Genomic DNA, 20,881 nt, shown 5'->3' with positions numbered 1-20,881 from the left:
TCTTATGCAGGTGCTTTTGCTTTGGCAGCATGCAGAACAGAAACAACGCCATTTTTAGAATGTAGACTCGCTGGGGGGAACTTCAGGTGATCAGCTCATGTGAGTGACGGAGCAGGATCACGTAAGATGGGGGGTCACTCAAATATATTTATTCAAACTAGGGGGCTTCACCCCCTGTTCACTTCGCTCGCCAACCCACCCGGCATGCGCTATGCGCCAGCCACTTCACATCTCTGCCACTTGCGTATGTGGATTTCACTGTCACCAAATAACAACGCCTCCTAATTGGGAACACTACTTTTCCCTGATGGCAACTCAAATTAGATGATCTACAAGTCTCCAGCCTATAGTTTAAATCCGAACGATATATTCAATCTCTTTTCGGTGTTATCACCGAGTAATAATTTGTTTGTTTGCGCTAAAGCGATCCTTACTATCATTTTTTTGAGACTTTTGAATTTTAGTACTTTCATTATCTCTAACCCGCTCTGCATGTGTATCGCGCCAACATTTTTGAATTCTTTGCGACATTCTACATTGTCATCTACTCTTTGTCTTTTACTTCCAGCCCTGGGCGTGGTTAAATCTCTTGGCACAAAGTCTCGTCTCACGGAACATGAAAGTATCTCTCTGAAAAAGTCTCATCTTATCCCAGGCTATAAAGTCTCTTCTCGTCCCTGGATTTTTTTCATTATAATAGAGAGATGTATTTAGTATTGCAACAAAGGCAATATATCGGCACCTGACCCAACACAGACTCACACCGGAGGAACGTATAAAAACAAAGAAACTTTTATTTTTCTTCACCTGTGGGGCATGTCTTCCTCGTGTCCCACAGGCACAACACAGTCCCAAAGCACCACACATAACACCACACTCTTTTTTCCTTTGCACCACCACTCCTCTCCATCAAGCTTTGTCCTCCTCCTCCTGTCTCTGGCCTCCGAGTGGTGGCTGCTGGCTCCTTTTATAGTCCACCCGGAAGTGCTCCAGGTGGTTGACTGCCGATTTCCGACTGTACCTTCCAGGTGTGGCGAATACACTTCCCATAAGGGCTCAGGAGTCCCAGCTGCAGCGGTGCCTGCGGGACCCAACAGGGCTGCACCAACTTCCCATGGAGCCCTGCGGGAAACCGAGGCATCGCTCCAACCTAGGGGGGCTGCCATCTACCGTCCAGGGGGAGGTTTTGCACAGTCCATGGCTGCTCCCTCTGAACACATAGCGAAGGAGCGTCCCGGCTGTCTGCCACAGTACAGTAGAACCTCAGTTCACGACCATAATTTTTTCCAAAACTCTGGTCGTAAATACAATACAATACAATACAATACAGTTTATTTTTGTATAGCCCAAAATCACACAGGAAGTGCCGCAATGGGCTTTAACAGGCCCTGCCTTTGACAGCCCCCCAGCCTTGACTCTCTGAGAAGACAAGGAAAAACTCCCAATAAAAACCTTGTAGGGAAAAATGGAAGAAACCTCGGGAAAGGCAGTTCAAAGAGAGACCCCTTTCCAGGTAGGTTGGGCGTGCAGTGGGTGTCAAAAGTAGGGGTCAATACAATACAATATACAGAACAGAACAATTCCTTAATACAGCATAATAATAAATTTTAGAAGTACGGTTTAACAGTAGATGATATGACATAATTAGGTTTGGATATTTTTAGAGTCCTGGAGACCTCATCCATCAAGCTGCCTCCCCATTTGGCCATGCCACGGCTGAAACGTTGCTCCGATGAAAGGACCCCTCTTTCCCATGATTCCTGTGATCCTCCATCAGGGATGACTTTACCATAGGCAGGCAAACAACTTGGCAGGTGGGCCGTGGCACCAATTGCCACATTTGGGTACCGAGAAAAGAAACAGAATAGGTGAGGGTTAGTATTCAAATATAATTATCATGTTACTTATGTTTTAGCGCTAATGACTAACAACAGAGATGCAGTCTGTACAACCGATTTGGTCGTGAACCGAAGCAATTTCCCCCATAGGATTGTATGTAAATACAATTAATACGTTCCAGACCATACAAACTGTATGTAAATATATATATTTTTTTAAGTTTTTAAGCACAAATATTGTTAATTAAACCATAGAATGCACAGCGTAATAGTAAACTAAATGTAAAAACATTGAATAACACTGAGAAAACCTTGAACAACAGAGAAAACTAACACTGCAAGAGTTTGCGCTATAGCGCTACCAACCGCTGGCTTAAAGCACTTTTTTTAATGAGTTTTAAGCACAGGGAAAAAAATGAACATTTGAAAAAAATCAGAAATTTAATAAACCACCAAGAACAATAACATTACAACAATGCACGCTACGAACTGATCGCTGGAAACATAAGTGAAAACAAAATCAAGCCCAGTGCATTCTTTAACTGCCTTCCTACCTTAATGCGTCCAGCTCTCTCTCTTGCTGCCTCTGTGTGTGTGTGTGTGTGTGTGTCTGTGTGTGTGTCGCACGTCGCACTCTCTCGCTTGCTGCACAGGAAATGCACAGGGAGAGACTGAACATGTACAAACCGAAAGGGAAACTGGCTTGTTCGTACACCGAGTGTGAGGTCGTGATACCGAGGCAAAAGTTTGCCGAACTTTTTGGTCGTGTACTGAGACGTTCGTGAACCGAGGCTCCACTGTATATATGTTAAAAATATATTTTTAAAGTATCTTGCTCACACTGCCACTTTATAATGGAGGCAATGGTGCACAAAACACCACCAGAAAATAAAAGCATAAAATATATAATTCTTTATTTATTTATTCTTATTTATTTGTCACATACATAGTTATACAGTACAACACGCATTGAAATGCATCTTTTCGCATAACCCTTGGGGTCAGAACGCAGGGTCAGCCATTGTACGGCGCCCCTGGAGCAATTGAAGGTTAAGGGCCTTGCTCAAGGGCCCAGCAGAGTAGCATCTTTTTTGGCAGTGACGGGGATTCGAACCTTCAGCACAGATCCTTAGACTCAGAGCCACCACTAATAAATGTTTATTTATTTAAATATGCTATTGGCACTCCTTACCTCCTCAATCAGTTGAGTCTCCCTGTTGCTGTATGTGACAAGCCAAGCTTCCATGCACCGTAACCTCTGTTTGCAGTCGCTTTCCACGGAGTGTATCAAGTTATTCTGAACTCTATAGACTGGAATTGCCGAATGCGTGGAGCTATCTGGCGTTACGTGATAAACGAGTAACAGCTCGTAGATTTTATCACATCATCCTTGTTTTCATGTCCGGTTCTAGATGATGCCCACCCTCTCCCTCCCCTCCATCCTTATCCCAAATTGTTTTGCAGTTCCCCTCCTTTTTTTCTTTTTTTTTTTTTTATCCACCAAGCCATCGCCTGCACCTTGCTGTACGAGAGACAGAGTCACTTGGCGTCTGATCTCTAAATCAAGTCAGCAGCCTTTGCTGACAGCCAATAAGAAATGACAGAGCTCTTGTGCACTTCTCTGCCGCAGCCCTTCACTTTCCTTCTCCAGCCCGGCTTGCCCAAGGCAAAGCCAAGAGCTAACAGTTTCGCAGTGTAGTTGAGGACAGAGCAGTGGGCAGGTATAATTAAGGCCACTGAGGCCTTCATAGTTGGAACAACATCCCTTGACAGCTGTTTGTGACTGAACGGCTTGAATCTTTTTTTATTTTTTTCCTGTTCCTATGCCCCTGTCAGTTGTGGTTGGAGGCCGCATTTAGACCCGTCTCTGTGTTTTGCTGCTTCCTCAGTGCTTTCTTCGCAGTCACGGGGCTCTTTAGCTTACCCTATTCTTGTTGGGGTTCCATATTAAGTACAATATTGCACATGCAAATAGATATGCCACTATTAAAGTATTTGTGCCTGTCAGTTGTTTTCTTATTTTTTGTTTGCCTATATGGGGTCCAGATTGTGTTTGCCGCGGATGTTTACAGTTGTGGCCAAAAGTTTTGAGAAAGACACAAGTGTTGGTTTTCACAACGTTTGCTGCTTCCGTGTTTTTAGTTCTTTTTGTCAGATGTTTCTATGGAAGACTGAAGTAGAATTACAAACATTTCAGAAGTTTCAAAAACTTTTATGAACAATTACATTAAGTTTATGCAAAGAGTCCATATTCGCAGTGTTGGCCCTTCTTTCTTTTTCAAGACCTCTGCAATTCGCCCTGGCAGGCTGTCCATCAACTTCTGGCTGAATCAATGCTTGGAGTTTGTCAGAATTGGGGGGATTTTGTTTGTCCACCCGCCTTTTGACCACAAGTTCTCAATGGGATTTAAGGTCTGGGGAGGTTCCTGTTTAAATTGTAAAAAAAGTTTAAATTTCATCACAAAAATAACAGAAACTACGAGTATTAAAGTGATACGGCTCAAATGCAATATAACCAATTTAATGAGTTTGTATAAAATATCAAATTGATCTACATATTGAATTGCCTTAAGAAGTGGTCAACTTAAAAGTCGGTCGCCTTAACAGGCGGGTCAGCCTAGTATATATATATATATATCTGTATGTATATGTATATGTATATATATATATATGTATATGTATATGTATATGTATATATATATATATATATATATATATGTGTGTGTGTGTGTGTGTATATATATATATATATATATATATATATATATATATATATATATATATATATATATATATATATATATATATATATGTGTGTGTGTGTATATTGTGGTCCCATTGTGGTCGCCCAGGAGGACCAGAGGAGGGCTTGTGCCTCCTCCAGACCGCGAGGGGGCGTCCGTCCTGGTTATGTTGGGGGCCTCGGGTACAGGGCTTGGAAGACCAGCCCTGTAGGGACCCGTGGCCACCACCAGGCGGCGCCCCGATGCCAGAATATCCCGTGTGGTCCCCGGCCGGGACACCCAGGAGGACCAGAGGAGGGCTTGTGCCTCCTCCAGACCGCCAGGTGGCGCCCAGGTGCCTGAGGAACCCTGGAGCCCAGGACTTCCACCACACCAGGAAGTGCTGGGGGGAAGACGACAGGGGACACCCGGACGGCTTCCGGGTGCACAGCCGGCACTTCCGCCACACTGGGGTGAGGCTAGGACTGATTGCCGGGAAGCAGCTGGAGCCCATCTGGGTTCCTATAAAAGGGGCCGCCTCCCTCCAGTCATTGGCAGAAGTCGGGTGGAAGAGGACGGAGCTGGAGTGAGGACTGGAGGCGCCAGGAGAAAGAGAGGCACAGGACTGTGTGGCCTGGACATTGGGGAATCGGTGCTGGAGGCACTGGGGTTGTGAGTGCACGAAAATAATTTGTATATAGTTGTAAATAAACAGTGTGTTGGGTGGAACTATGTTGTCCGTCTGTCTGTGTCCGGGCCAGCGTTCACAATATATATATATATATATATATATATATATATATATATGTATGTATGTATGTATGTATGTATGTATGTATTGTCTGCACTGGCACCTTACAACAGAACAACCACCAGAAAAGCCTAAAAACTTACCAAATATGTCCTCTGAGTTTCGATAAAACTAAATGTGCTATCCGAGTTTTCGACACATGTTTGTGACAACAAAAGGGATCCGGTAATAACCTTTTTATTGCATATTTCTGGTGCTGTTCCTCTTGAGATAAGGATACATTTTCCATTCGCTAGTGTGAGTTCGCACATAAATACGGAATTAAATCGTAACCAATGACAGGGCATTTTCAGTTTACTGGGATTTTGTTTTTCAAGAGGAAACTTCGCCCCCCGGTGGTGTAAAATGTTATTGCAGAATAAGACAAACTGAGGTAGGGTGCACAGCTGGTCTTCTTTTTGGTGTCTTTTCTTCAAACATGGCCTGTATGAACTGCTTTACAACATGTGCATAATTGAAAGACGCAGATCAATACTTGACCACTGTCTTGGCTTGAGAAAACAGATGTATTTGGTAAGTTTTTATGCTTTTATTTTCAGGTGGTGCTGCGCACCCCATTGCCACCATTGTAAAGCACTAATGGAGGCAAAATATTTTTAAAAATGTATAAAATATGCTTAACTTTAGAACACAGTTTCACATGGCAGATACGTATATAGCATGTTTGTGAAGAAATAAGTTCAACTTGAAAAATACCAAGCTTACCCTTTTATTCCCCATAAGGCATCTGGTGTGAATGGATTAAAATCCTGTAGCAGTCACTTAGCTGACATCTTTAATATTTTGCTTAGACAGTCTGTGGTCACTGTCTGCTTCAGAGGGACAAATTTCTCCTTCTGCCAAACAAGAGGAAGGTGGACTCTGAATGACCACAAAGTGCTTCAAGAGACGAGTGGCGGGACACCTTTAAGCAGAACGTTCCAGATGGTCACCACGAGCTCATCATCACAACTGCAGTAGGTGGAAGTTTGCAAGATGGAAGACAAATTGAGGGCCTGCAGCTCCGAAGTGAGCAGGTCAGCGGTGCTTGTACTCCAGTGCTTCTGAACCTAATCAAGTGCCAAGCTGCAGTTATTCTGTTTATGAATTTTAAGATCATATTCTTCTGGTAAACAAAAATGATTCCGTGTTTAACTAGGAGCTTTGCCTCATTTTGCTAGAAATCTCTTGGGGGCAAAAAAACTTTCATGGCGCTTCTCCTGTCAGAGCACAAGAAGTACTTTCCTTACAAACTGATAGAATGAAAGCAAAAAGGAAAACTGTATAATATATAACAAATAAAAGCAAGCAAAGTAACATAATAAAAATAGTAAGTACAAATAATATACATTTCATAAGCAGGTTATGTATATGAGTGCAAAGCTCACTGAATACACAGACTACAGGGACATATTGAATATTTATTGAACTTCAGTACACCTACAGGAGTTTGAGAGTGAGCACGTTGCCAGCCACCTTTCAATGAGGATGCTTTTAGTTGGAAAACAAAGAATTACAAATCTCTGTACGTTTTGTAGTATAGTTTATAGACAGCACTCTTAGTTATTCCTCTGTTACAAGACCAACTCAAGTTCTGTGTTCACTTCCTGCTTGTAATAAAAGGGAGCCTTGTGTCCGTGGATATCCTCACACAACAAATCACACGTAGTGTGCTACAGAGTTGGCACTTCAGCCGCCGTCGTAACTCGGCTGGATGTTATTTTGGAGAAGGTGGGTGAGAAGAATTGGCAAGTTTGCTGTGCTCAGTGGTGTTTTTCATCATAATGTGGCTGGTTTATTGTTTTTTTCCTTCTGTTTGATGCATCACAAACATTGACACTGCTTTAGTGAATCCCACACCAAATTGCACGTAACAGAGACATATGCATTGCATTTGTCATTCCAACAGATGGCACATTACAAACATTAACACTGCATTTACAAATCCCATACCAAATGGCATATAAAACAGACACATGCCTTGCATTTGTCATTCCAACAAATGGTGGATCACAAACATTAACACAGCTATTATCAATTACATATCAAATGGAATATAACAGAGACTTATGCAATGCATTTGTCCTTCCATCAGATCGGAGATCACAAACATTTGTAGTAGTAAAATACATTGCATTTGTCATTTCAACAGATGGAGCATCACAAACATTAACACTGCTTTTACAAATCCCTTACCAGAAGGCATATAAAAGCGGCCTGTACATTGCAGTTTTCAGTCCAACAGATGGCGCATCGAAAACATTAATAGTCTTTTTACGAATCAAATACCAAATTTCATATACAATTTGGCATTCTGACAGATGGCACATCAGAAATTTGTAGTAATAAAATGCATTGCATTTACCATTTCTACAGGTGACACATCACAACCATTAACACTGCTTTTATGAATCCCATACTAAATTGCATTTAACGAAGTCATTTTAACAAATGGGTAATCATTAAAATTAACACCACTTTTAAGGATCCCATTGCCAGATGGCATATAACACAGACATATGCATTGCATTTGTAATTCCAACAGTTGGCGCATTACAAACATTAACACATTTTATGAATCCCATACCAAATTTCATATAAACTTTGTCATTCTAAAAGAATGGACATCAGAAATATGTGTAGTAATTAAATTCAGTGGATTTGTCATTTCTACAGATTGAGCATCACAAACATTAAAACCGCTGTTATGAATCCCATACCAAATGGAATATAACAGTAACATATGACTTGCATTTGTAATTCTAACAGATGGCACAAATATTTGCAGTAAAAAAATTGAACTTGTGATTCAAACTGATGGTGCATCACAAACATTTGTGGTAATGTGTTAATGTTTGTGATGCGCCAACTGTTGGAATGACAAATGCAATGCATATGTCTCTGTTGTGTGCCATCTGGCAGTGGGATATAGTGCCTTTCACATCTATTTTTCTGTCTGTCTATGTATTACGTAGTGCCTTTCACATCTGTCTATTGTATAGTTTTCTTTCTTTCTTTCTAACTTTCTTTCTTTCTTTCTTTCTTTCTTTCTTTCTTTCTTTCTTTCTTTTCCCTACTACTCACCATTTAAAGTGCCGTTCAGTCCTTTTCTGATGGTGCTCTGCTATATACTGTATGCCATACTTCAGTTTGAGGCTCCATGCATTGACTCTCTCATGGGTCCTCATCATTGATATAAACACTATATATATATATATATATATATATGTATATATATATATATATATCCATCCATCCATCCATTTTCTAACCCGCGAATCCGAATACAGGGTCACGGGGGTCTGCTGGAGCCAATCCCAGCCAACACAGGGCACAAGGCAGGAACCAATCCTGGGCAGGGTGCCAACCCACGCAGATATATATATATATATATATATATATATATATATATGATGAATATATTTTTCCGCCAAAGCCAGCTCATTTTTATTTTAACAAGCTTCATGTTTTTTCTGATATTTGCAAGCATGAGGTTTGGGGCCATTCCATAATGGTGCGATTTATAATTAATCACCGCTGATTTACTTGATTGCCTTAAATGAAGAAAATATTTTTTTCCCTATTTCTTCATTAACAATTCATGATTTTTTATTGAAATACAAAATGCAATAAAGTCGCTGCGCTGAATATTGATTATTGCTAATTAAAAATGCGCTTTGATTAGTCGTCACCAAGCCCTTCGCATTCCCTCCCTTCGTTTTCTGTGCTTTGCTGTTTCCAGCGGCAGCCGTCGGAGATGTCGCGGCGTACAGTCGGTCGAGTGTTTGGCGCTGGCCATGGTGGGAGTCATTAGTTATGATTAGCCTGTGGTTAATTGCAGTGCGATCGTGTTGTGGACCACATTGTTGCAGAGGATTCCAGCTGTAAACAGCTGTTAACCTGCATAAGGAGGTCAGGATCCAAACAATTGTTCCTCAGGAACAGGCAGTTTGGCTTTCATAATTAATGGATCAGCTCTGATTTTTAAAAACCAAGTTACTTTGTGTGGAATTCTCATTTAGAAAGAGGAAAGGAGACAGATGCTAATGAGCGGCAGAGACAGAATCACAAACTGAAGTAAACCGCGAGGCTGTGCAGTAATTGCATTGCAGTTGCCGCAGAGCCACAGGCCAAATGAAAGCGCGGACGCCATGGGGCACAGGCAGCGGGATGTGTGTTGGGCAGCAGGCTCTCGTGTTTCTTTTGCACTTTGTGGAGATGCGGATGTTGATATTCGGATTCGCCTGTGATATTCAAAGATGTCAGCAATGACAGTCGCAGGGCGTTGTGAAAATGCTGAACTTGTGCTTCTCACTGTTTGGGCACTCTCTGCTTTTGTCTAGGTGCAAATGTCACACTGCAGCGCGGTGGCACATTCAGGTAAGTCGCTTAATGTCTGCTATAAGACTTTGTAGCTGCAACCCTTTGAGTCTCCTCAACACCAGGTGGTGGTCATTTGGTAGCAGAGCACCCCTCTTCTGAAGGATACCCAGCGCACCCTGTTATATTTTACCCAGGGTTCCTCATCTGGGTTTAATGCTCAATTGCTAGGTTTATGTCCTCTTTGTTCATTTTTTGGTCAATTATTTATATAGGAAATATTATATTATTAACTCTTTTGGTGCGGATGTCGACTTTTGTTGACAGAAGGGGCTGAGGGCTCATGTTGACAAAAGTCGACATCCAGGGGTAGAGGGTGATAATCAGCTGTAAACGGCGAAAAAAACGTTCAAGGTAGGCCCTCTTTGCTTGAAGGAATGGTAGACTCGTTGACTCGGCACTCAAATCCTGTGTGTGCGTGAGTTACGAAATGTGAGCAGGGGCATCGACATCTCATGAGAGAGCAGAAAGCGAAATACTCGGCAGAAGTCATTTTGCACATTATCGCCGAGTCGGACTCTGATTTTCTTGAAGGTGATCAGGAGATCAAGCAGGAGAGTGAGGAGCAAGTATCAGCTGATCGACCCCAGCCAATGCCGCCCCAGGTGATCGGCTACCAGCTGAGCGGGTTCGCACATCTGACGCACCTGTGTGCCATCGCGTGCGTGAGGTTGCGCTGACAAACGGTTATATAGTGTTCAAGCAGGCAAACAGTGATGGCACCACGACTGCGAAAGAAAGTGGCCGACGACTTTGCTGGCAGAGTATGGTGCAGTACTTTTTTGCAAAGCGAGGAAGGCCATCGCAAAGAGCAGTGCCAGACAGACATGACTGAGCGCCACTTTCCTGCAACATACGAGGGCAAAAAGCAACAACCTGAATGTGTACTGAAATGGCGGCACCAGCGCAGCTCATATTGTAAGCAGTGCAATGTGGCAATGCATGCGATTGGCTGCTTTGAGCGTCATCATACTTCGCAGGACTCACATAATGTGAAATCACATAATATGCAGGCTCACACAACATGCAAGACAGTGACATTGGTAAAAAATAGATGTTTTTTGTTGATTGCTGTGTTAAAAACCATTGCCTTGTGCTCTTTTAAGAAAAAAGTGAGTTTTTGGATAAATATTCAGCCCTAAAAGAGTTAATATGTACTGTTGGGGCATCCTGGCTGGGTAAGTGCCCTGGCCAACCATCACTATATATGTGACAGTGGAAGGATTGAGGGAGACAGCATTTCCACGACATTTCCTCCCCCGGTCCGGCAGAGGGCAGCCCCCTTGGCTTCCAACATGGCCATGGGTCATGAACCAGGGGGTGCCTGGACACTTGTAGGGCCCTATTTGGTAGCATTTCTGCCACACCCAAAACTGCTACCGGAAGAAGCTCGTTTGGCACCCGGACTCCTTCCATGTGCCCTATAAAAGCAGCCAGTCACCACCACTGAAGGGCCTGAGTCGGGAGGAGGAATGGAGGCCGAAGAACTGGAGGCAAAAGGACTGTGGTATGGGCTGGTGCTGGACTGTGTTTATATAAATGAACAGTGTGCTGTGTGGCAAAGTCGTGTCCTGCCTGTCTGTGTCAGGGGTAGGGCCGCTGTAGGTGCCCTTGGGCATCACAATATACAGTATATGTGTTTTGTGGGTGGTCCTTGAGGAGGAGGGTCTGACTTCAGCCCTATAAAGGCTCAGGCATCCCAGAGTTCCTTGCGGTTCATTTTGAATGCGCTTGGGAGTTTGGTGAGTCTTTATCTCTGATGATGTCTTGTGTTTTGTGTGTGTTCCTGGATTTTTGACCCTCTTGCTTTGTTTTTTTGGACTTGTGATTCAGAATTGTTTGACTTGGCGTTTCAGGTAATTCCTTTTTTCATTTTATGCCCCACAGATCTTATGTTTTCTTCAGAGCATTTTTTTTTTTTGAAGAATAAACCTTTTTGTCATTTTTAAAGATTCTGTCTTCACCCTTATTACTAGTTGAGTTTGATGCTTTCTCCCTTGAGTGGGCATTTTTGGAAGTTTTTGGAACCTTATGCTTGGGAACTCTTGAGGTTCTCAACAAACTCGTTCTCAGATCAGATGGAGATGCTACTAAGTCCACCTTTGGTCCTGACAGACGCTCTGGTGCCACGTGTACTTAGCACCTGTCTTGTGTTCTGGACAATCCGTGACCAACAAAGAAATCCAATAACATTTCACAACTTGTACTCGCAGCATGCAGACCATTTCTTTACATCCCATTCATCCCCACAACATAAACTCTGAGGTTGCGTTGAGATGACCCTTTTGTCCACCAGTGCCCACCCCATCCCCTAACATCTGCAAACACCACCAAAACCCCCAAATACCCCACATACACATAATATTTTTAGGAAGTCACTATGTGCTGGAGAGATTCCGAATGACTGGAAAATGGCAAATATTATTCCGTTATATGAAAAGGTTGACTGGGCAGATCCCAGTAACTACAGGCCAGTAAGCTTAACGTGCATCAGAGGAAAATTAAAGGAAGGAATTATTAAGGGTAAGATTGAGCCACACAGTGAACAGTCAGCATGGGGTCAGAAGCGGGAGGTCGTGTTTTATCAACATGCTGGAATTCTATGAGGAAAGAAGAAAAAGAATATGATCACAGAGGAGCACATGAGATTATTTATCTGGACTTTCAGAAAGCCTTTGATAAGGCGCCACATGAGAAGGGTGGGCATCAAACTAAAAGAGGTGGCAGTTCAGGATGTGGTGTGTAGAAGGGTGCAGAATTGGCTCAGACACAGGAAGCAGAGGGTGATGGTGTGAGAAACCTGATGAGAATTGGGTGAAGTTAAGAGTGGTGACCAGCAGGGGGCAGTGCTAGGGCAGTTGCTATTTTTAATATATGTTCAGGATTTGGATAGAATTATAAATAACAAGCTGGTGAAGTGTGCCAGATCATCTTGAATCTGTTGAATCATCTCAGAGGAGTTGGGCAGATGAACTTTAATGTCAGTGAATGATTCAGTTCTGGTCGCCACACTACAAGAAAGACATAGCAGCACCTGAAGCTGTGCAGAGGAGAACAACCAGGTGCTTTATGGGAACTGAAGTACACCTCCTACTGTGACAGACTCTGAGAGTTATACATGTTTAGTCTGAGCAGAGGAGGCTGTGGGGAGACCTAATCCAGGTCTTCAAAAGCATCGATAAAGCATAATTCCTTCATCTTGAGGGTGAATCACGTCCTCGAGGACATCAATGGAAATTAAGAGGAAGTGCATTTAGGACTTGAAGCCAGAAAGCGTTTCTGTACACAAACAGATGTGGGATTCAGAAACAAACTACCGAGACATGGAGTGGAAGCGGAAAACTTGAGAACCTTAAAGAAGAATCTGGAGGAGATGTTGGGACAGCTGAGCTATTAGCTAACCAAAGAGGCTTGATGGACTGAATCGCCTCCTGCCGCTTGGCAAATTTCTTATGTTTTAACTGGAGCGTGATTGGTATAACGTTCCCGGTTTGGGGGAGGGGACACGTTTACGCCCATTCACACCAAAACACTGATGCTACGTTTTCATGACCTTGTATGACTCTGGTGGGTGTTTTTAAAAAGTCTTCGTTTTCTGGGGTCCAATATGAAGGGGTACTATGGACGAAAGGCGAAAACTAAGAGAAATGCGTTATTAAAGGAAATATAGTAGAGTGGACCGGGTCTCCAAGACTTTAGATCACGGGTGTTGAACCCCAGTCTTGGAAGGCCGCAGTGGCTGCAGGATTTCATTCTAACCATCGGCCTCATTAGTGACCACTTTTGGCTGCTGATTAACTTCTTTTGCCTTCGTTTTAATTGACTCGACTCAGGCCCCTTAGTTGTCTCTTTTTTCCTTAATTAGCAGCCATACAATAATGAGACAGAAAACGAGTCACCACATGACCAGCTCACCTGTGCCCATCACACAATATCTAAAAATAAAGAAAGGTGAAGGTCTTCGTAAGGCTGATCTCTAAGGTCACCAAAACATTTGGACATTGGAGTTCTTACAAAAAACAGAAAAATCAGCAGTTTTGGAAATGTCTGCAATGGCAGAATGAGAGCAGCAACAAGCCATGGAATTAAACAGCGGGTTTAATTAACAGCAAGAATCAGCTTCACATTAAGAGATTGGTTGAAATCCCAGACTAGCTGCTCATCTGTTGGCTTGTTTCACATCTCATTTCTGTTTGGCTGCCATTTAATGAAGAAAGAAATCAATTCAGAGGACTGAATCCTCCAAAGCAGGGCTATTGAAATTAAGGAGTGAATTAGCAGTGAAAACTGGTCACTGATTAAGAAAAGGGTTAGAATGAAAACCTGCAGCCACTGCGGCCCTCCAGGCCTGGAGTTTGACACCCCTGCTAGATCTTCACTGTTTCACATCCCACAGAAGTTCTGTTTAAGAGATAAATCCCCCAAAACTGAGCCTGTGTGGCAGTGTCTGTCGGCCTTGTGATGGACTAGGAGGTTCTGTTCCTGTTAGAACCAGTTATACTGTCCGTGTGCAAGAGTTACTCCATAAGGGAGGTCCATCTTTTAAAGGAGGGTTTTGACCAGCGGTTCTACCACTGGCACTTTATATAACGCCATCCTAGTTGCCTGGTTTCATGCTTAGTCCCATTCGATTATCTTTTAACTTAATTATCCTTTTTAAAATTTTAAGAAACTGGAGCCAGCAATGGGCACAAAGTCAGAACAAACTAAGATGGAGTGCTCATCTGTCACGGGACACACTGACTCAGGTGGCCCAGTTTAACTAATGTGGCCTTTAGAGTATGTAGATGTGAAAAGGGACATGTCACTTCTGTGCTCTGCCAATGTGGTCACTCGATTATGTAGACGTGTCACTTCTGTTTTAGGCCAATGTGGTCACTTGATTATGTAGACATGTCACTTCTGTGCTCTGCCAATGTGGTCACTCGATTATGTAGACATGAAAGTGGACATGTCACTTTTGTGCTCTGCCAATGTGGTCACTCGATTATGTGGACGTGTCACTTCTGTGCTCTGCCAGTGTGGTCATTAGATTATGTAGACATGTCACTTCTGTGTTAGGCCAAGGTGATCACTCGATTATGTAGATGTGTCACTTTTGTGCTCTGCCAATGTGGTCACTCGATTATGTAGACGTGTCACTTCTGTGCTCTGCCAGTGTGGTCATTAGGGTGTGTAGACATGAAAGTGGACGTGTCACTTCTGTGCTCTGCCAGTGTGGTCATTAGATTATGTAGACATGTCACTTCTGTGTTAGGCCAAGGTGATCACTCGATTATGTAGATGTGTCACTTTTGTGCTCTGCCAATGTGGTCACTCGATTATGTAGACATGTCATGTCTGTGCTCAGCCAATGTGGTCATTAGGGTGTGTAGACATGAAAGTGGACGTTTCACTTCTGTGCTCATTTCACAGCAAGCACACAAATGTATACCGTACATAAACCGCTAATGCCGACTCCTGACTCATCTTTACTGGGCGGTAATTCCTAATTGCATTTTCAGCCTTAAACTCAGACATCAGAATATCAAATATAAAAACACAAATTCCACATCCAACTCCTCTCCTTCCGAGCGCTGAAGTGACCTCGTGCTGCTTTTTCTGTACTCGGCGCCGGTGTTGTTATTTTACCGATGAAGAATACTCCGTGTTCTTTTATACATGAACTGAACCAGGCGTACGTACATCTTTACGGGGGGCTCATTATTCTGTATTTAATTCATTAGCATAACTGATGTTTTATCCCCCCGCCAAGAGGCCCTGGCTGAATGCTGTGCTTTCAGAGATCGTCATTCCCCTTTGACTGCAGTCCCTTCCACTTCCTCTGTGATCCAACAAACCTGCTCTGCTTTAAGGGGTCCAACTAAATGAAATGAGACATCGGCATTAACACAACTGTCATTGCTGTAAAGAAATAATGAAGGACGATCCCTCATCCCCTCCTTTGCGACACGCAGAAGTGTGGCAAGCACTGCGGGCGCATTTCTTAACTCTAGAACAACGCTAATCAGCAAGTTCCTGGCAGACCGAGGAGGCGACTTTTACATCCGCTGTCTGTCGAGGTCACCAGAAGACCTCGCATCGTTATCTCGGTGTCGTAAATGTGCTGTAAATAATACTGTGGGATTGTTTTGCTGCCAGTTTCTTTCCATTGTGGTTTTAGCCGCTCTTCTTTCTGCTGCTCTTTTTGATTTTCCAAGTTTGTAGTAACTTGTGCGGTAATCCGAGGAGCCTGGTGTAGCCACTCCTGCATTTCTCTGTCTCTTCTTTCACTTTAGGGAGGATTTCTTTGTCAAAGTCACAACACAGTGGAGTCCAAAGCTGCCTGTGGCATCCTGAAACATTTTATAGCACATTAACCAAAGAGCATGTATGGTATATTTTAATAAATTGTACATGTGAAGCATTTTGAACTGTTATTACTTCTGAAAGGTCCTGAATAAAGTAAACTCTTTGAATGCTAAAATAGCAGGGGTGATGATGCGAAGAACCTGATCAGAATTGGCTGACATTAAAAGTGGTGTCCAGCAGGGGGCAGTGCTGGGGCTGTTGCTTTTTTTTTAATATATAATAAGGATTTGGAATGGAATATAAATTATAAGTTAGTGAAGTGTGCAAGTTCAGTGGATTGGCAGATCACCTCGAGTCCGTTGAATCATCACAGTGGGACTTGGACAGCGGACAAGCTTGAGCAGGTTTGTGGACGATGACATTTAAACTCAGCAAATGTAAAGAACTACAGGTAGGAAGTAAACGTGAGGTTTGAATACACAATGAGAGGTGTGAAAGTCAAAAGTACACCATAAGAGAAGGATTTAGGAGTCATAGTGGAATCCTAACTATCAACTACCAGACAGTGTTCAGAAGCAATCAAGAAGGCTAACAGTATGTCAGGTTAGATAAATAGATAGATAGATACTTTATTAATCCCAAGGGGGAATCCACATACTCCAGCAGCAGCATACTGATACAAAACAATATTAAATTAAAGAGTGATAACAATGCAGGTATAACAGACAGTAACTTTGTATAATGTTAACATTTACCCCGGGTGGAATTGAAGAGTCGCATAGTGTGGGGTCTCCTCAGTCTGTCACTGAAGCTGCTCCTCTGTCTGGAGATGATCCTGTTCAGTGGATGCAGTGGATTCTCCATGATTGACAGGAGTCTGCTCAGCGCCCGTCGCTCTGCCACGGATGTCAAACTGTCCAGCTCCGTGCCTATAGCAGAGCCTGCCTTCCTCACCAGTTTGTCCAGGCGTGAGGCATCTTTCATCTTTATGCTGCCTCCCCAGCACACCACCGCATAGAAGAGGGCGCTCGCCACAACCATCTGATAGAACATCTGCAGCATCTTATTGCAGATGTTGAAGGATGCCAACCTTCTAAGAAAGTATAGTCGGCTCTGTCCTCTCTTTCACAGAGCATCAGTATTGGCAGTCCAGTCCAATTTATCATCCAGCTGCACTCCCATGTATTTATAGGTCTGCACCCTCTGCACAGTCACCTCTGATAATCACGGGGTCCGTGAAGGGCCTTGGCCTCCTAAAATCCACCACCAGCTCCTTGGTTTTGCTGGTATACAATATAGCGCCTTGATGTGTAGAGTTCAAGTCCAGGAAGCTTTATAATGCACTGGTGAGGCCTCATATGGAGTAGTTGGGGCAGTTTTGGTCTCCAGGCTACAAAAAGAACATAGCAGCATAAGAAAAAGTCCAGAGAAGAGCAACTGGGCTGAATCCAGGGCTACAGGGAATGAGTTATGAGGAAAGATTTAAAGAGCTAAGCCTTTAAAAGAGATTAAGAGGAGACCTCACTGACATGTTTAAAATGAAGAGGGGAATTAAAAATGACTTTAAAATGAGTTCATCAGGAACACGGGAAACTAGAAACTTACGTAAGTGTAAATTTCACACAAACATTAGAAGTTTTTCTTTACACAAAGAAGCACAGGCATGTGGACTAAGTGACCAGGTAGTGTGATAGACAGGAGGACTTGAGGGACCTACAAAAAAAACTTGACTTGACGTGGGTGTGCGCCAAATTAACATCATTCTGGACCAAAATTTTCAAAGTCAAAAAAATGAATATCAAAGTCAAAAAAAGCAAATGCATGCTGGTGAAACACCTTCAATGTAAAAAAAAATATCTGCCACCAATAGACGAAGCTCCAGATGTCCGCACATGTTAGGTGAAGGGTGATCTCGCCGATGATGGGTGACAAGTGCGTTCATGTAGGAAGCTAACAGGGTAGCTCATGTTAGCTAAATGGCTCCATGCAAACGAGGTCTGAAACTCGCATCAGTGCATCTCAAAGTGTCGTCTGTCCGCTGACCACCTATAGACCACAGGCAGTAGTCAGGAGGATTGCAAAATGAGAACCCTCACATACGAGGCAAATGAGTTTTAATGCGCTCTGAAACGTCTGTGCTTTCAGTATTCACTTGAGCATTTATAACAATCCAGCCGTCGCCTCAATTCTGTGCTATTAAATGATCTCTCATTCTCTTCCTGTGTGTTGTTAACTTTCTCCGCAGTGCTGACGTTTGTGCTTTCTCGACATCGATCTGTTGCTCCATTTACTCCACGTATTCTTCTCTTTGGATCACCGGGCAGCGGCAAGAGTCTGCAGGCAGAGCTGCTTTCCCAGAAGTACAACATTGTTAACAGTAAGTCGTACTCGTTCGGTTGTTTTTCTATTCATTTCATTAGTAAATCCTTTAAAGCTTTTTCTGCTCAGACTTGTAAATCTTCACTGAGTTGAAGTGTTGATCTTCCCAACATGCAATCCATGTTTGTCATCTCCTCAACTTCAACATGCTGTTAGGTTTTGGGATGTTAAAAAAATTTCACTGAAGAAACCTACTATGCTCAATTGATACAATTACAGACTTCACGTCCTTCAGGGTTCCCCACCATCAGGCTTCCTTACTTTGTTCTTCAGATCTGGTAAAATGAGATGGTTTAAACTTGTCCCAGTCCTCTGAGTTTTTGCCTGTGGGTTGTCAGTTCTAACCATTACAACGTAGAGATCCTTCCTCACTCTCAGCTCTTAAATTCCCTTCTGCTCTCTTTCCCCAGTATCCTCAAAAATCACTCCTTCACTCTACCAGATCTTAACGCACATCTCTCTACCTCGGCCTCCTCAGCCACAGGTCACTCCAGTCTGCTCCCACCTTTCCATCTCTTTTTCTCAAACATCTGCGTGGTAAACTTTGCTTCCCTTTCTTCACAGTCTGACAGTCCCAAAGATCTTTAAATGTTTTCTCTGCCCCCAGCACTTTTATACTTCTGTCCTATCCGTGTCTCCAGTCGATTTTCTGCCATCTCTCCCTGGTGTGTTTGTCCCCAAGTTTTTCACTTTCCATGTGTTAAGTCCTCTCAACCCAATTCACGTCCGGTTTTCTTGTCCCCTCTTGGAGAGTTAGTTCCACTGTTCCTTTTCTCGTATATCACTCTGGAATCTTTGGAGTTATTTCCCTGTCTCACCAGATCCTTCCTGATTTGTTTCTCTTTGATTGAGCCTTTCTTGGATGTCTTTTTGTTCTTTCAAAATGTTATGTGTAATCTGGGAGTCTACATATCTTGTCAGTGTGGCACCAGTGCCTTGATGCCCCCTGCCCCCTTCTTACTGGGACTGGAGGGCCATAAAGGACTAGTGTCCCCACAGTAACGTGTGAACCACATGATAGGCGTGTATTATCGTATTATTACCCTCAAACTACCCTAATTTGATTTCTTGTAGGGCCTAGATGTATTTTCCAAGCGATTAGTGTACTCATCAGGTTTGTTACAGGATTGGTCTACTCTCGCAACTTAAGATTGACACACACACACAGAACCGAACCACAAATATACCATATGAGTGACGCATACACAGCCCGTTATTCTCTAGCACTTTAACCCACACAAGTGCTGTATGAACGACACATGCACAGCCTGTCACTCCCTAGCACTTGAAGAGACTTCCTTATCATAGGCACAAACAATGATGTTTGTGTTGTATGATGTCTTCGATATATCACAGAACTAAATATTACTGTGGCCTCCAAGAATATATTTAAACATACAAAGACGCAATATCCTTGGCTATAGGCCATTTATCAACCAATGATGTTTTACTTTTAATGTACGGTCTTTCTATCAGATGGAGCATATGGCAACCTCCCACTGCTTCAGGTGCTCTTAATATTTATTTTATTACTTCTGTCACTCTGGATATAAAGACAAAGTATAGGAATGATATATACTGCTCAAAAGAATTAAAGGAACACTTTTTAATCAGAGTAGAGCATAAAGTCAATGAAACTTATGGGATATTAATCTGGTCAGTTAAGTAGCAGAGGGGGTTGTTAATCAGTTTCAGCTGCTGTGGTGTTAATGAAATTAACAACAGATGCACTAGAGGGGCAACAATGAGATGACCCCCAAAACAGGAATGGTTTAACAGGTGGAGGCCACTGACATTTTTCCCTCCTCATCTTTTCTGACTGTTTCTTCACTAGTTTTGCATTTGGCTACAGTCAGTGTCACTACTGGTAGCATGAGGCGATACCTGGACCCTACAGAGGTTGCACAGGTAGTCCAACTTCTCCAGGATGGCACATCAATACGTGTCATTGCCAGAAGGTTTGCTGTGTCTCCCTGCACAGTCTCAAGGGCATGGAGAAGATTCTAGGAGACAAGCAGTTACTCTAGGAGAGCTGGAGAGGGCCATAGAAGGTCCATAACCCATCAGCAGGACCAGTATCTGCTCCTTTGGGCAAGGAGGAACAGGATGAGCACTGCCAGAGCCCTACAAAATGACCTCCAGCAGGCCACTGGTGTGAATGTCTCTGACCAAACAACCAGAAAGACTTCATGAGGGTGACCCAAGGGCCCCATGTCCTCTAATGGGCCCTGAGCTCACTGCCCAGCAGCATGCAGCTCGATTGGCATTCGCCATAGAATACCAGAATTGGCAGATGCACCACTGGTGCCCTGTGTTTTTACAGATGAGAGCAGGTTCACCCTGAGCACGTGACAGAAGTGAAAGGGTCTGGAGAAGCCATGGAGAACATTATGCTGCCTGTAACATCATTCAGCATGAGCAGTTTGGTGGTGGGTTAATGATTGTCTGGGGAGGCATATCCATGGAGGGTCACACAGACC

At 43.2% G+C, this 20,881-nt stretch overlaps 1 protein-coding gene across 1 annotated transcript in view; it reads left to right on the top strand.

The window, feature by feature from the left end:
- The window catches only part of ak8 (adenylate kinase 8), a 163,400-nt gene that overhangs the window by 72,071 nt on the left and 70,448 nt on the right, over window positions 1-20,881 (top strand). Inside the window, exon 10 of the mRNA XM_039764300.1 lies at window positions 18,268-18,399. Within this exon, the coding sequence (XP_039620234.1) occupies window positions 18,268-18,399 (132 nt within the window). The remainder of the gene's footprint in view (window positions 1-18,267; window positions 18,400-20,881) is intronic.

The sequence above is a fragment of the Polypterus senegalus genome, chromosome 9 (genome assembly GCF_016835505.1).
Source record: "Polypterus senegalus isolate Bchr_013 chromosome 9, ASM1683550v1, whole genome shotgun sequence".
Lineage (NCBI taxonomy): Eukaryota > Metazoa > Chordata > Cladistia > Polypteriformes > Polypteridae > Polypterus > Polypterus senegalus.
The sequence above is the reverse complement of the archived record's forward strand: the minus strand, read 5'-3'. Positions and strand labels throughout refer to the sequence as shown.